Raw genomic sequence first — 13,716 nt, 5'->3', positions numbered from 1 at the left:
GACACACCGCAATATATGCTGAAAAGAAGCATTCAGACATTGGGTAACATGACTAGTTGCCTACTGAAACAGTTCAAATTACCAAAGTCTTTTGGAGCGAGTTTTTACGAGACGCGGTCTACATTTCAAACAATCTTCCAAAAGTGATTGAAAGAAAGTCAACTAATGAAATTTTTGGGTTTAGATCCAGCAGTCACTATAAACCTCTAGGTTGCAAAGTCCTTTTTTATGATCCTGGATTCAAAAGAAAGTCTCAAAGTCGACCTCCTGATGGATTCTTCTTTCAAAACCTATGGATTCTACCAAAGATAAATATCTTATTCTTAATTTAACAACTGGAAAACCTAGAAAATTTAGAGGCATAGTATAGTATGCTATGCTATGAAGGCATCTTTCCCTATGACATTACAAAATACCCTCTTCAATCTCAAAGTATGACGAAGAATTTTTTCAAGGACAACAACTTCCTGGTGCTACTACTGCCAATACGTTGGCAATATCAAGAAAACAAAACAGCTATGGAAGAGACAACGCCTGAAGCACAAATTATTCATAAGAATATCTTAGAAGACTAATGAACAGACGATTCAAAATATAGTCTCTAACAGCAACGACCCTGACAAAGTTAACAAAAACAACCATGCCAGTAAAAATGGTAGCAACAATAATCTGACGCTAATAATAATAGCAATAATAATAGTATTAGTAACAGCAACAATAACTGATGTTCACATAAGAATTATAATAATAGTATTGATAGTATAAGTATTAATATAGTGAGAATAAAAATATAAACGATACACAATACTGCACTCATCCTAATGATTCACGAACAAGTAGTGATATAATCATATGCAAAGAAAAAGCTTTGAAGATTAGTGGCCAGAAAATTCCTCTACCAGGTAAATACTCTCGGAAAAAGAGAGCTAAAAATTCTATTAAACATAAGAATAAAAAATATAACCCTTACCAAATGGATAACTATGAAACTAAAACATTAAGTCTAACCTACAAACCAACAAGCCCTAAAAAAATTCAATCTGATTATATTAAATGCTGCATTCATGAAGATCAACTCACGCCTGAAGAAGAAATAGAGGATCCATCAAATAAAAGAACTTTTGAAATTGTTGACATCCAAACTAAAAATCTAAAAAACCGGCAATAACCTATTGACACAAAACTTTATTTAACTTACAATGAAGCCATGCAATCAAAAGCCAGAGATAATTACCGAGAAGCAGTTGTATTTTATATAAACAACATAAACAATGATAAGATCATCACAACTACGTGTAAGTTCCATTTTAAATCAAACAATCAACTTAAAGCGAGATTGACCTCGAGGGGATATCAACAAGTACCTGGTATCGACTATAAAGAGGTTTCTTCTCCTGTCCTTTCTAAGTCATTGCGTCGGTTACTTATTACTATGGCCAAAATTTACAAAAACCTATTCATACAGCTGATATAACTACAGCTTCTCTTGCATACCAAACTACAAAAACCGGCATATGTATACATACCTCAAAGCTTGCATATGATTTTAAACAAATATATAATCGACAAGGAAAAACTTCTTAAAAAATATTACAATAAGAAACGAAAATGCTCGCTTATTATAATGTTGCTTTGTATGGTTTAAAAGAGTCAACTAGGCTTTTTCATAAAGATTTAGCTTGCAGACTGAAGAAATATGGTTATCATCAGAATAAAAATGATGAATGCATTTTCTACTCCCGCAATTTTGAAACTATTATAGGTATCTATGTTGATGACCATGAAAAATTCCTCTCAAATTTAAAAAAAATATAATATTAAGGAATGCAGCAAAATTAGAAAAATTTTAGGGATTAACACAACAGAAATAAAGAAGATTATTATTTAATATATCAACGTATAACATTGAACAACTTATTTTAAAATTCCATATTGACACAAGATCAAGATGTAGACTACCCTCACACACCTGTACGAGAATAGACACCCATGATAGAAACAGCAACACTGAATACCATGGCCTCATCTGATCTTTACGCAATATTTCAGATAGCACTAAGCCTGACATCTCATACGCGACATCTATTTTGAGCCGATTCCTCCATTGCAGCAATGAAGAACATATGAGATTGGCACTTAGAATTCTTAATTATTTATATCAAACAAGAAATTTTCCCTTTATATATGAAGTGTAATAACTATATTGACAACAGTATCTTAACAGAGCGTAATTTTGATCCCTCTTGGGCCGTGTCATACGACTATAAAATAACCATGGGTTATATTATTTTAGTTAATGGGTCTCCAGTTCAATGGGCATCTAATATAGATAAAAAAAAAATAAATAAATCATCATGGGAGGTCGAGTACATAGCTTTAAGCAAAACTATATCCAATACATTGGCCTTAAAAAATATACTCTTAGAAAGCCTTCCTAACCATGGATTAAAAGTAAAATTTTATCCTGACAACGAAGCACTAAAAGATATAGTAAAGGTGATGCATCCAACGAGAGGTCAAGACACATTGATATAGCTTATCACTATAACAACAAGGACGAACTTCAAAAATTTAACACTTACACTGGATATATCCTCAAGATTGGGTATAGCAGTTATATTTATAAAACCACTCTCCTTTCAAAAGCATAATTTCTCGATAACTGGTTTGTTGGAAACTAACATATGATATGGGGCTATAATAAATTAAAAACTAACAAATTATTAAAATAATGTGTAATTAGGAATATTCCCGAATATTCTTAATTTTCCCGTAAAATTTATAAATTTTATGTTTGAAAGCGACACAAAGCTGAAATGAAGTAAACCCCTTTTTTTTGATTTCTTCGCTCCATTATATTAAGTATCACTATTTGGTAGCTTAGCTAATAACTAGGTATGCACAGTATCTTAGAGGTGTTATTAAGTTGGTAATTACATTTTATAGGAAGTACACGCGTTTTTAGTCGACTTAACTAAGGCACCCAATGCAAAGATTATTTATCATCAGCGTAACCCCACACAGGTTAAAAAGGTTTCTTGTTGGAATAAAACCATTTAATAAAATGATTTAAGTTATCTTTACCAAACCTATGTTTAAGCAATATAGCAAGACTTAAAAACCTTACTAATGACTTCAAAATAGAGCAATAGTATTGCTGCTTATACTTATTCACTCCTCCGAACACGACCCTTTACACGCAGCTATGCGCATAGAACTTAGCAGATTAAATCAATGAACAGTTAGTTGTAGTGGATCTGATAAATTAATCACTTAAAAGAATCAATTAAATCGGTAGGAAATGACATCTCAATACCCGTAAGCCGATGAAGGAGCTAAACCACTACCGTTAAAGTCAGTCAACCCTTTAATGGGCAAAACCTTGGGGATTAAAATAGATTTGTTCTTTTCTGCGAAACACTTCCTATTTTAAAGTTGAACCTAGACGAGAAGTGGTAAACATAGTAACCAGTAACCTATAAGGGGTTAATACAGCAAAACCACACACTTAACACAGTGGTCAACAAAGGATTTTCAAAGTAGCCAGAGCTTATTTTGCTGAATTATAAACGCATAAAAGCAGGAAGGCTACAATGTTGCTCGTGTGATCCGATGAATGATGGCGGACGCGTGCAAGCTTAGCGTTTATTTTTTATTTCTTCTCTATATACTAAAGTTATAAACTTCAAAATCAATTATTTTAGGGGTTTTCAGTGTATAGTTAACAGATTCTTAACAAATTGTTATTCATTATTCTATAGCGCTATTCTCTAGTAGAGTAAATTGCCAAATGAAGATTAAGATGTTAGTTAGAAGTATTAAATTCTTAATTTCATCCTATTTACTCATTAATAAGACTTCTCTAGCTACCGACCTGATTCAGTCAAGAGAAGCTAATATCAATGGTCATTTCCCCAACCTTACCCAATTAATATTATAGTTAAATCTAACACTGTGTAGAAACAAAATATATTCTATAAAAAATCTGTTCTCTCCCACACGTTTCAAACCTAGTATACAATCTCCCGATAAAAAAGTTCATAATATTAGAGCATATTTAACTAGTATTTAGGCAACTTGGTTCCAACACAGACAATTTGATATAATACTCACGTACACCTCACTATTAATCTACTAGATCGCTATCCTAACCATAAAAGTATAAAATATTTATAACTACCTTTTCATCAATCTGTTCAATTTATAAATTTTAATTTTAAATTGAAGGATTTTGTTATACTGCTAATATACTCCTAAATATTTCCCAAGCAACTTTATGAGTTATTATTCTCGATATAGAGGCCACCTACTACAATTTATAGTAATTTGCTATCTCATAAGTATTCTTAGTAAGTTTTAGGTAATAATAATAAATTATTGAAAAATATAGTTACTTTTTTACCCTCCCTCAGCTCCTCTAGGTTTAATGAAAGTCGGCTCAAACAGATGAGTGGTTATTCGACAAGGTCTAAAGGCCAATTCTAGTAGTATTTTGGAGGGTTTAGAAACTAGGAGATCGTATCTCAGTACTATTCTTGTTTCCAAGCTTTTAGAGAGGTACCTGCGTGTCCTAAAGTCTTCCAAGAGCATACTAAGTATAGGTTGTGTGTTCATGTATGTTCGCTATCTAACATTGCAGTTGTGTAGACTTTTAAGTAAGCAGCCAGCTACAAGGTTTATAAGATTTTCAAAGAACGGTTTTTTTTTACTAATTTCCTTTCAAGTAGCTTTATGCCAGCATATTAATATAGTCGTACTCCAGGAAAGTTATATGATAAGCTATTTTAGTGAACTTTCGAATCACTAAATAGAGCTCTATGGTGCTCTGAAAATTATTAAATAATTGAAGGACACATACTGAACTTTTTAAGCTCGGTATTTGATTACAGGACGGAAAAAATAAGGTAGTTTTCAGTCGAATGAATCAATTTAAACAATATTCAATAATAGGACGACTATTAATTCCAAGGATACTACCAACAGGTAATCCTTAGCATTAGATGTTATTACTTTGCTCTCTAAAGGATCTCTTTTAACCTTTCCTTTACGGCACTTAATAAATTTCGGTCCTCTTGTGAGTAAGTTAAGCCTCAACATATATTAAATTGACGAAGATAAAGTAAATAGTAAAATTCACCAGTTCTACAAGTAATATTCCTTAATGAACTGCCAGTTAGTGTCTATAATTGGGATCTCTTGTAAAGTTTAATCTAACTTTGGCATTGCTCCGTCACGTTGAATATCTACTCCAAAAGGGATTACTAATAAAACTTAACGGCCAACATAATATATGTCTTAACTAGCAGCCCTCTATGACTCAGTGCTTCCTCGGGTTTATTAACTAAAACAATTATGTAAGCTTATCAGATATTCTCTGGCAAGGTTACACACGCAACCAAGTTAAGACGGAAGAAAAGCGTCGCTTCGGTTGGAATGAGTTCCACAACCTCGAATGTCAATACTTTTATCGCTGAAATACGGGAACATGTTAACTCTGGTGTCTTTTCCTAACAGTTCTCATAAATTGCTTAAAAGAACCTCTATTTCTGATGGGGGCCCGTAGTTGAAAAGCCCAAAAAAGGAAATTACAAGTAATGCTAATATATTCGTAATTTAAAATTATCGGCAGAGCACCACATCTAATGTAACACAATGTTGGTATCCATAAGTGCTGAGCTAAGACGACAACTCGTCAGTTTAGTATAATAGATTTTGTAGAAGCTCTGAAGAGAAGGGCCGCCTAAAATGTCAAGTTACTTATTGTTGTCATTAATAGCATTTATTATGAAGTCGGTTTTTTGGGGGGTTTGGTCCCATATTATAACTCTCCTGGTGGTTAAGGGTTAAGGGCAATAATAGAATGATAAATCAAATAAAATAAGTAAACGTTGTAATAAAAAGAAAAAAAAAATAAAAAAGACAGGTCTATTATTATATATTATCGCAACCATAATATGCAGACAATCTAAGTTATTTTAATGTATTCGTTCGGTAGTTATATATCCCTTAAGATTGACCTCGTTAATGCTCAACTTAAAATAATATCTATTGGGGATGTAGGTAGCTCCTGTACCTGTCAAGGTGTCGGAACTTGGCGTGCAAGTTTTTCAGCGAACAAATTATCGTAGGAAGCTTCAGATCAGGATATAGCTAGACATCTGTTTTTATGCATGGGGAGTTTGTAGACATACGAAGCAAATGATTTTGCTTTTAAGGTAGCTTTTAGTGACAAAACACAATGAGAGTGATCACAATTTGGCGACTATTTACAAACAAGATTTTGGTTTTATAAAGTGAATAGTTCACCTTTATAACTCTAATAGAACGAATATATATGTTTTCTAGGCTGCTGTGGGCTAAAACGGGTATGAATTTACCCAATTTATGTGCAGCAACTGTGTCTCCGAATGTACACCCTTGTTTTAATATCTATCATACTCTAAATTTTTGAAAAAATCTGTCTAAACTTAAATATACGTACGTAGTTTTTTTGAGCATCTTCTTATCTTTTTGGATGTAACCTGGGCACCTGTATTTTTTACTACGGATTTGCTATAAATATAATTTTTTTTCATTCCCCGATTAATAACTTCTTTTGTATATGCCTTCTTTGTTAATAGGCAATTTACGAAATGAAAGCTGGGTTCTTAAAAGAAAGTTTTAATGACTACCCGGAATGCTGAGAAATAGCGGTGACATATCTGGCTCAAACCGTTGGCAGGAATGAGAGCAAGGTTAAATACACAACCAGAGTCTCGTGGGTGGAGATCAAACCCACGAAACCTTAAGTATGCAATGTCAATTACTCTTTACCGCTGAGCTACGACTAGCCTGTAGCCATGTATAATGGCTTTACGTATTTGACCTGTTAGACTACAGTGAAATATGTTTTTTAATAAATAATAAATACATTAACTAAACGGTCTTAAAATGAAAATAAAGAAAAAACACGTGAGCAATAGGAACAAGCAAAACGAGAGATTAAATTTATTGATCACGAGAAAATATATACTAACATTGCGCCTAACACAGGACAGATTAATCATCACTGTGAAATTTATTTGGTTGCAATTATTGTTATTGTTCTATGATAGACAACATAGTACTTATTAGCATTGTATCATGAATTTATTTTGGTGCTCTTTACGGAGTTCATTAGAGGTATCACTGTCCACACTTTTAATCGGATGTAGAGTGAGACCGACATTTCTGATCGAAAAGTATGCTTTCAGTAACGATAAAACTGTCTGTAAAAAGCGTAACCTGTGTAGGGTTCTATCTTACCTTTAGTCGTGCAGATATCGCCATCCTTGCTTCGTTCTAAATTTTATTGATTTTTGACTTTATTTTTATTTGACAAGAACCTTGTAGGAATGCGACATTCCTTTAAGTTTTTATATACCTTAAACTTGTAAATACTTTAAAGTTTAAAAAGATGAACTGAAGTTAAGATACAAGTAACTTAGGTACTTTGTTTATGAATAAGCTCATTCTTTTTTAGACTACTTTTCTTTGGTAAGTTGGTTATAAGCTCGAATAAGTTTATATTTCTGTTTTAATTGCTGTGCCTTTTAGAGATGCAGATTAAAAAGAAATCTAAAAGTTAGCCTTACTCTAGGACGGAAAAGTAATAACTAACTCTATTCGGATTTAAACAGTCTGTCCCTTCTACTTTTTAATGAAACGAAAATTGAATTCAAATTTAGTCACGAGGTAAATACCATAATCGACAAAACTGCGAGCCGTGGAAACTTAATTTAAAAGGTGTGCTACCTTCAGATTTCGCCCGCACTACTTAACTGATATATAACCGCATATACACATAATTGTCAATAATTCAGTATAAAAAATTTATTTAATAACTCGCTTTCGTCAATACTTTGAAGCATAACTCCTACTTTTGGCTAATCTCTATGAATTATTATCCAGGAAGTAACTAATAACAAGGTAGTTGGCAGAATCGAGATACAATAAATTTCTGCGCATAAAAAGTTTAAAAAAAGCTTTTCTACCATTACTAAGCTGCAATTTAAAACCGTAATTTTTGTTACAATTGTAAGTGAAAACATTTTTGAAATTTAAATCGATAACTAAGTTTAAAGGAAGATTCCAAAAAAAAAGAACTTTTGATGGTTTCTCTTCGCTTATGAGGAGTGTCTCCTTTGTAATCAATAAAGGCCGTAATACTGCCAGCCAACAAAGGATTATAAATAATTTAGTGCTTACCTATAATTTTAATAAAATATCTAAGTAGTACTATAGACTAAGTTTGCTTTGTACTTTCTGAAAAGTTTTTTTAAGTTCTACTATAGTATATGATAATACCTAAATAATTTTCCACTGTAAACTTCGAATAAGGTGGTAATGCATCACAAACAAAAAGTTCTGCAACAACTAATATTATCCACTATCACTAAAAAAAATTTAGCTCTAGTTTATTGATCACACAGCTGCATTGAAGAGAGTAGGCTATATTGAAAGCACGTGAGTTAGGATTGCTTGACGCTATAAGTTAAATCTCCATAATCCATCATTTAAATAATGTAGTGTTTCCACTGCCACTCCTTTGTTTTTCGCCTTTCTGCATATAAAAAGAAATCGCTTGTCAAACAAAAGAGGGGCCTCATATAAGCTTATAAAGTACATTTCTAGGGTGGGCATGAGCATTATGCCAACGGCCAAAGCGTGCTCCTTTCCTTCGGCATAAATTGACTAAAACATGTTAACGACGATTGAATTAATTATATAAACTTTTGTAAAAATGGTTACATTAAAATTTCGTAATATAAAAATTTCCAGTTAGCTATAAATAAATAATAATACTAGGTAATTCAAGGAAAAATAATTAGTATGTCTAGTTTATGACAACATCCTAAAATACAAAGCAAACAGTATAACTCTCACCACAATATCTCCCACTTGAGCATCACTTAAGCAAGCTCCAGAAGACGTCAGTCCTGGACACATAATATTTGCGCCAGACAAAATAAAACGAATTGCACCTTTTGAAAAAAGGAGGAACTCTTCAATATTTGAATATTTTTTAAAAAAGATGAACCTCGATCTACCTGTTGTCTCTTGAGTAAGTTGGGATATTTGTGAATAAGTCGAAGTGTAGGTATAAAAGCGCCATCATGTTGGCAAAAGAAGAAGAGATTCTCATCAACACTAACGATGCTTATCTTATCGTCACTGAAAGATACAAAGGTAAACATGTAATAACTTTGCTTAAGCTGTGGCTATACCATTTTATCAGGGACAACGAACACTTTTTCGGAAAGATACAATCAATATGCTGTTCTATAACAGGATATAATTCCAAAACTTTGGAGCGTATACTTCGCTGAACGGAGCTCTTCAATAAAGTAGCCCCCTTTACATTTTCGCTTTTACTAAATCTTTGAAAAACTTTATGATTAATAAAATGGAAATAGGACTCAGTAAGGTAAAGCAGGTAAAAATAATTAACTTCTTAAACATGCAGCTTTCGAGACACTTAAAACAAGTTTTATTTAACAGATTTTAGAAATAGTGAGAGACTCGTGGGCTGAGTGATTCACAAATTTGTATCACGTCCTGTTGCAAGTTTGCATGAATTTAGGTTTTAAATAGCGTGGAAATGTACTTATTAATACACTAATTCCATTCACTGTTAAAGCGCGTTTTATCATCTTTGTGTCCCTTGAAGAATTAGTTTTAATAAAAATATGATTTATTTATTAAGGCGAATTAATAAAAATTTTTTGCTGGTAGTAGAGGTCTACTACGGTGTAAAGGACATGTTTTTTTTTCCAGTCGTTTGTTAGGTGGCAGGTGTAGTGCGGCCTAAGCCATCAAATAAATTATTACAGTGCTTTTAAGCTTTAACAAATTCTATATATATACTATATTACTTTACTATATTGCTTATAGTACGTCAGTTTCGATTTCATGATTTACCCAAAAAGAGCTTGAAAGGGAGATTTCTTTATTATTTTATAAATAACTTCAGAACGGAGCTAAAGAACCTCTGTGTAGGAAACCTACTTAACCTTTTATACCCATCTGTTAGGGTATTTAAACCTTTAAGCCTTTTAAAATTAATACAAGCAAATGTATACATATATGGAGACGTACAGACATGACCAAAACAAAAAAAGCACTAAAAAAAAATTAAAACGACTGCCGTTTATTTTTCGCGAACCTTTATTATATATTCACAACTAAGCAATGAAATAATCTAAATAATCATAAAATTACCTAAAATGGCAATTTGCGTTAGAAACATGAACTGGGATCTTTTTCTCAACGCCTTCCTGTGATTAAAAGTTAGTGAAGTTCCAGATTATTCCACCGCGTGGTGAACAAAAGAAGAGAGGCCGAGATAGAATGGAGGTAGCAATTACATTCTTTTAACAGCTGTCCAGTCCATTTCTCTAAAGTTATTTTCTTTTCTTTAATAACTTAATGGTTGCGAGTTTCATCTACACTATTATCGAACTACTGAACGAATTAGTCTATAAAATTTGGTAGGAAATAAGTAAAGGCTATTTTGAAGTAAGCGTTGCGGTACTAACAGCTCAATTTTAAAAACTCAGTCGTCAAGTGCGCAGTATGTACTGGAACGTGCAGTAAGAATTACGGCACAATAAGAAAATTAGCAGTTTGATTATCGCTAGTTTGCACCTTATAAAACATCAAGTTATTTAGTTAGTCTGGATTATTTCAAGTTAAAAGCTTTAAACACGTGGCATACTTGCATCTCCCCTCTTGTTTTCTCTCTTTTTTTTGTATCTGTTTTCTAGAAATTTTAATGGTATGTACACACATATTTTTTTTAACTATAATGGAACAGAACAATCTTTAACACAGATAGGAAGCAATCTGAAACAAGGATCATTTACTCGTACTTAATGAATTAAGGAGAAAATCGTTCAAAAGTATTGCAGCTAGGATCGCAGGCAATGATATGTATTCACATGAAGACTAAGAACTACAGAGCCCAATTAAGTTGGTAGCGCTTTATAATGAAGATTAGAAAAATTCATTTCGGCCGAGAGAACTTATGTACAGCGTGTTCACGAACTTGACAAGCTTTTATCTAGCGTGCGGCCCCAGTTTATTTTATTTGGTAGTATTAATAAGCTGCGGTAGTGCATTTCTAAATCGTCCAATTATATTTGCATTTTCAGCACTTAGCAGACATTTAAGGCTTACCACCTAAAGTAAAAGGGTCTGGTGTGGCTGAGGCCGTTTTATTGCGCGGTCTAAAAGAAGTCGTTGACGCTCAGGACGCCTTGCTCGGAGTTTCGTTTTTTCAAAGGCCCAGCAGCTCCTCCTCTTAACTGAGTGAACCACTCGTGCTTTGAACTTAAGAAGGCAACAGGCGCTATCTTCCTTGACGTTGAAAAAGCTTTTGATCAAGTTTGGATGCACAAACTGCGCTCGTTATCCGTTTCTCATGGCCTTCACAATGTACTAAAACATATCTAAATGGCAGCGTCCGGCGTGCGCATGGGAGATGCTGTGTCGCTGCGGTCTCTGACAGCAGAGATCCCTCAGGGATCCCTTCTCTCGCCCCTTTTATTTGCAATATATGAGGGACGTGCCCTTGCCATTAAATCCAAACGCCCGTATCGCCCTCTACGCTGATGATACGGCCGTTTACTTATAGTCGAAGTCTCCCGCTTTGCTATGCAAGCATCTACAGCGCTATCTTGACGCCAATGCTATCTGGTGCCGTAATTGGAAAGTTTCTATAATCAATGAAGAGCAAAGCGATTTTAAATACTAGGAAATGTGTCCCCTTGTTAGCGCTCTTAACCTTTGATGGCTTGAGATGATTCCGTGATTTCTCAAGCGAAACACTTTGGGGACAACATTGACAACAAACTTTCCTGGCAGCAACTAAGGCCGCTTTACCCTTTACTATGCGGTAAGAGCAAGTTTTCTTTGTGAAACTAACGGCATTTTTGTCTTACATTCAGCCAATATTGGCATACGGGTCTGCTGCCTGGCCTACGACTCCATACAATAGTGTCGGAGCGTCAAGTGACAAATTCTTGGGTTAGCGCTTTGTTTGTTAATTTCAAGAAAATAGTGACACCTTTAACGATTGAAAACTATTGTATAACATGTCTGCGATCACTCCTGATTGAGAGCTCGAGTATCCGAGGTTATTTGACTCCATCGAGCACCAGGGACTGTCGTTTATAAATAAATTAATAAATAAAAGGGTCTGGAAACCAGGTGAGAGTGGAAGCGCTTTTTTTTTAATGTGGCGGGCTCAGGTTGCCGGCGTCACTATATCTTTGACTTATGCTCAATAAGCTCAACTTTTTCAGCAAAGTTTTTTTCTTCAGTTATATATTTTTTTATTTTTCTATTAATCAATTTTTTGATATTTTTGGTATAATTATCTTTATTATTATTGCACTTATTTTAATTTAATACTTTTCTTTATATTATTAATTTTTTTTTTACTTTCTTTCTCCCAAGGATCTTACTTTTACTGGCAGCGATCGACAAGAACTGATTGTCACTTTGTTGACCGCAAGCAAAGAACTTAAGAAAGAGCTAGAACTTTTTAAAAACAAAAGTATGGCAGTTTGAAAAAGAAAAAAAAATTAAAAAAAAATATTTGGATGGAAAGAATCTGTGGAGTTTAATAACATAGTTACTACCGTTTCTATCCATATACCGCTCTCCACACTTAGGAAAGATTGGAAAAGTATCAAATAATTATACCACATAGTGTATTGTTGGTTGTCGTGGTAGGAAAGATTAATATATCTATGTTATTTCATATGAAGTAAATATCCACATATATAGCTTAAATTATTAGTAAGGAAACTAACTTAAAATTTAATTGCAGCTGTACTTATTAAAAAAAGCAATAATAAGTGTATTAACAAGAATAGTACCAATAATAAAGAACTTATTGGAACATATAATAGTATACTCTCAACGAAAACAATAATTTTAACAATAGTGATAATAACTTTATAACTTATATTAATGATATTAGTAATAATAACTTTGAAAATAATAATATGTTTAAATTTAGAATTCCACCTGGTACCAAGCGCAACTGGAAAGACTGGAGCAAATAATCCTATTAAATTAAAAATAAATACATAAAAATCTTTAAAGCAAAGAACTAGAGACATAGAATTAGGCCTTATTAGCAGAGTGAGCAAGACTACAGTTGTTTAACTTCTTTATTAGCTTCAGAAAACTCTGGGTATTACACTTATCACCTCCATTCCGAAAAAAAAAACCTTAAAGTTGTTTTTCGCGTTATATTCTTGAATTGAATATAGAGGTTACAACAGAACCGTAAAATCAAAGCTTCCGTCCCACTGAAATTATAGAGTGAGAAGATATGAATGAAACAGAATCTAGCCGTTCGTATTAGTGGAAATACCTAAGAACGAAAGTACTTTATTAAGAGCCGAAAACATTGAATATATCTCCGTTTCAGTAAAACCTAAAAAAAAGGTAGAACTGACTTTTTTCGCTTTCAGTTAATTAGTCATACCGATAAAAATTCTGCGCCTTATAGTATGTACGCATAAGCGCAGAATCCTGCTCTAAACCTCAAAAGGGCACACCCAAATGTTTTAGTGTCTTGGGAGCACACTGCAAGTTAGACGTTGTTTGTATTATAAAAATGCGCCGCTTAGAAGAAGCAACTATACTAATAACTCTATATTATAAACTCGGGAAAAGAAGGTG

The 13,716-nt window shown here is 33.3% G+C and overlaps 1 protein-coding gene across 1 annotated transcript; it reads right to left on the bottom strand.

Annotated features, from left to right (window-relative positions):
* Positions 1 to 8,488: 8,488 nt before the first annotated feature.
* On the bottom strand, positions 8,489 to 9,552 carry LOC135122156 (malignant T-cell-amplified sequence 1 homolog). Its single transcript, XM_064046376.1, has 6 exons — positions 9,470 to 9,552; positions 9,246 to 9,398; positions 9,059 to 9,192; positions 8,905 to 9,002; positions 8,645 to 8,712; positions 8,489 to 8,581 (listed from the first exon to the last, which is right to left on the bottom strand). The coding sequence occupies exons 1-6, from the start codon at positions 9,478 to 9,480 to the stop codon at positions 8,506 to 8,508; spliced, it is 540 nt and encodes a 179-aa protein (XP_063902446.1). The 5' UTR covers positions 9,481 to 9,552; the 3' UTR covers positions 8,489 to 8,505.
* Positions 9,553 to 13,716: the final 4,164 nt, after the last annotated feature.

Source organism: Zophobas morio, unplaced genomic scaffold (genome assembly GCF_036711695.1).
Source record: "Zophobas morio isolate AGI-343-1 ecotype UQ-CSIRO unplaced genomic scaffold, CSIRO_AGI_Zmor_V1 ptg000903l, whole genome shotgun sequence".
Taxonomy (NCBI): domain Eukaryota; kingdom Metazoa; phylum Arthropoda; class Insecta; order Coleoptera; family Tenebrionidae; genus Zophobas; species Zophobas morio.
The sequence above is the reverse complement of the archived record's forward strand: the minus strand, read 5'-3'. Positions and strand labels throughout refer to the sequence as shown.

Bases quoted from the DNA above. Each gene is read 5' to 3' on its own strand.
- LOC135122156 (XM_064046376.1), bottom strand. The intron at 9,003-9,058 runs GTTCATCTTTTT...TTTTTTCAAAAG, and splicing joins GAGACAACAGGTAGATCGAG to GTGCAATTCGTTTTATTTTG. The intron at 8,582-8,644 runs GTACTTTATAAG...TTTTATATGCAG, and splicing joins CTCATGCCCACCCTAGAAAT to AAAGGCGAAAAACAAAGGAG.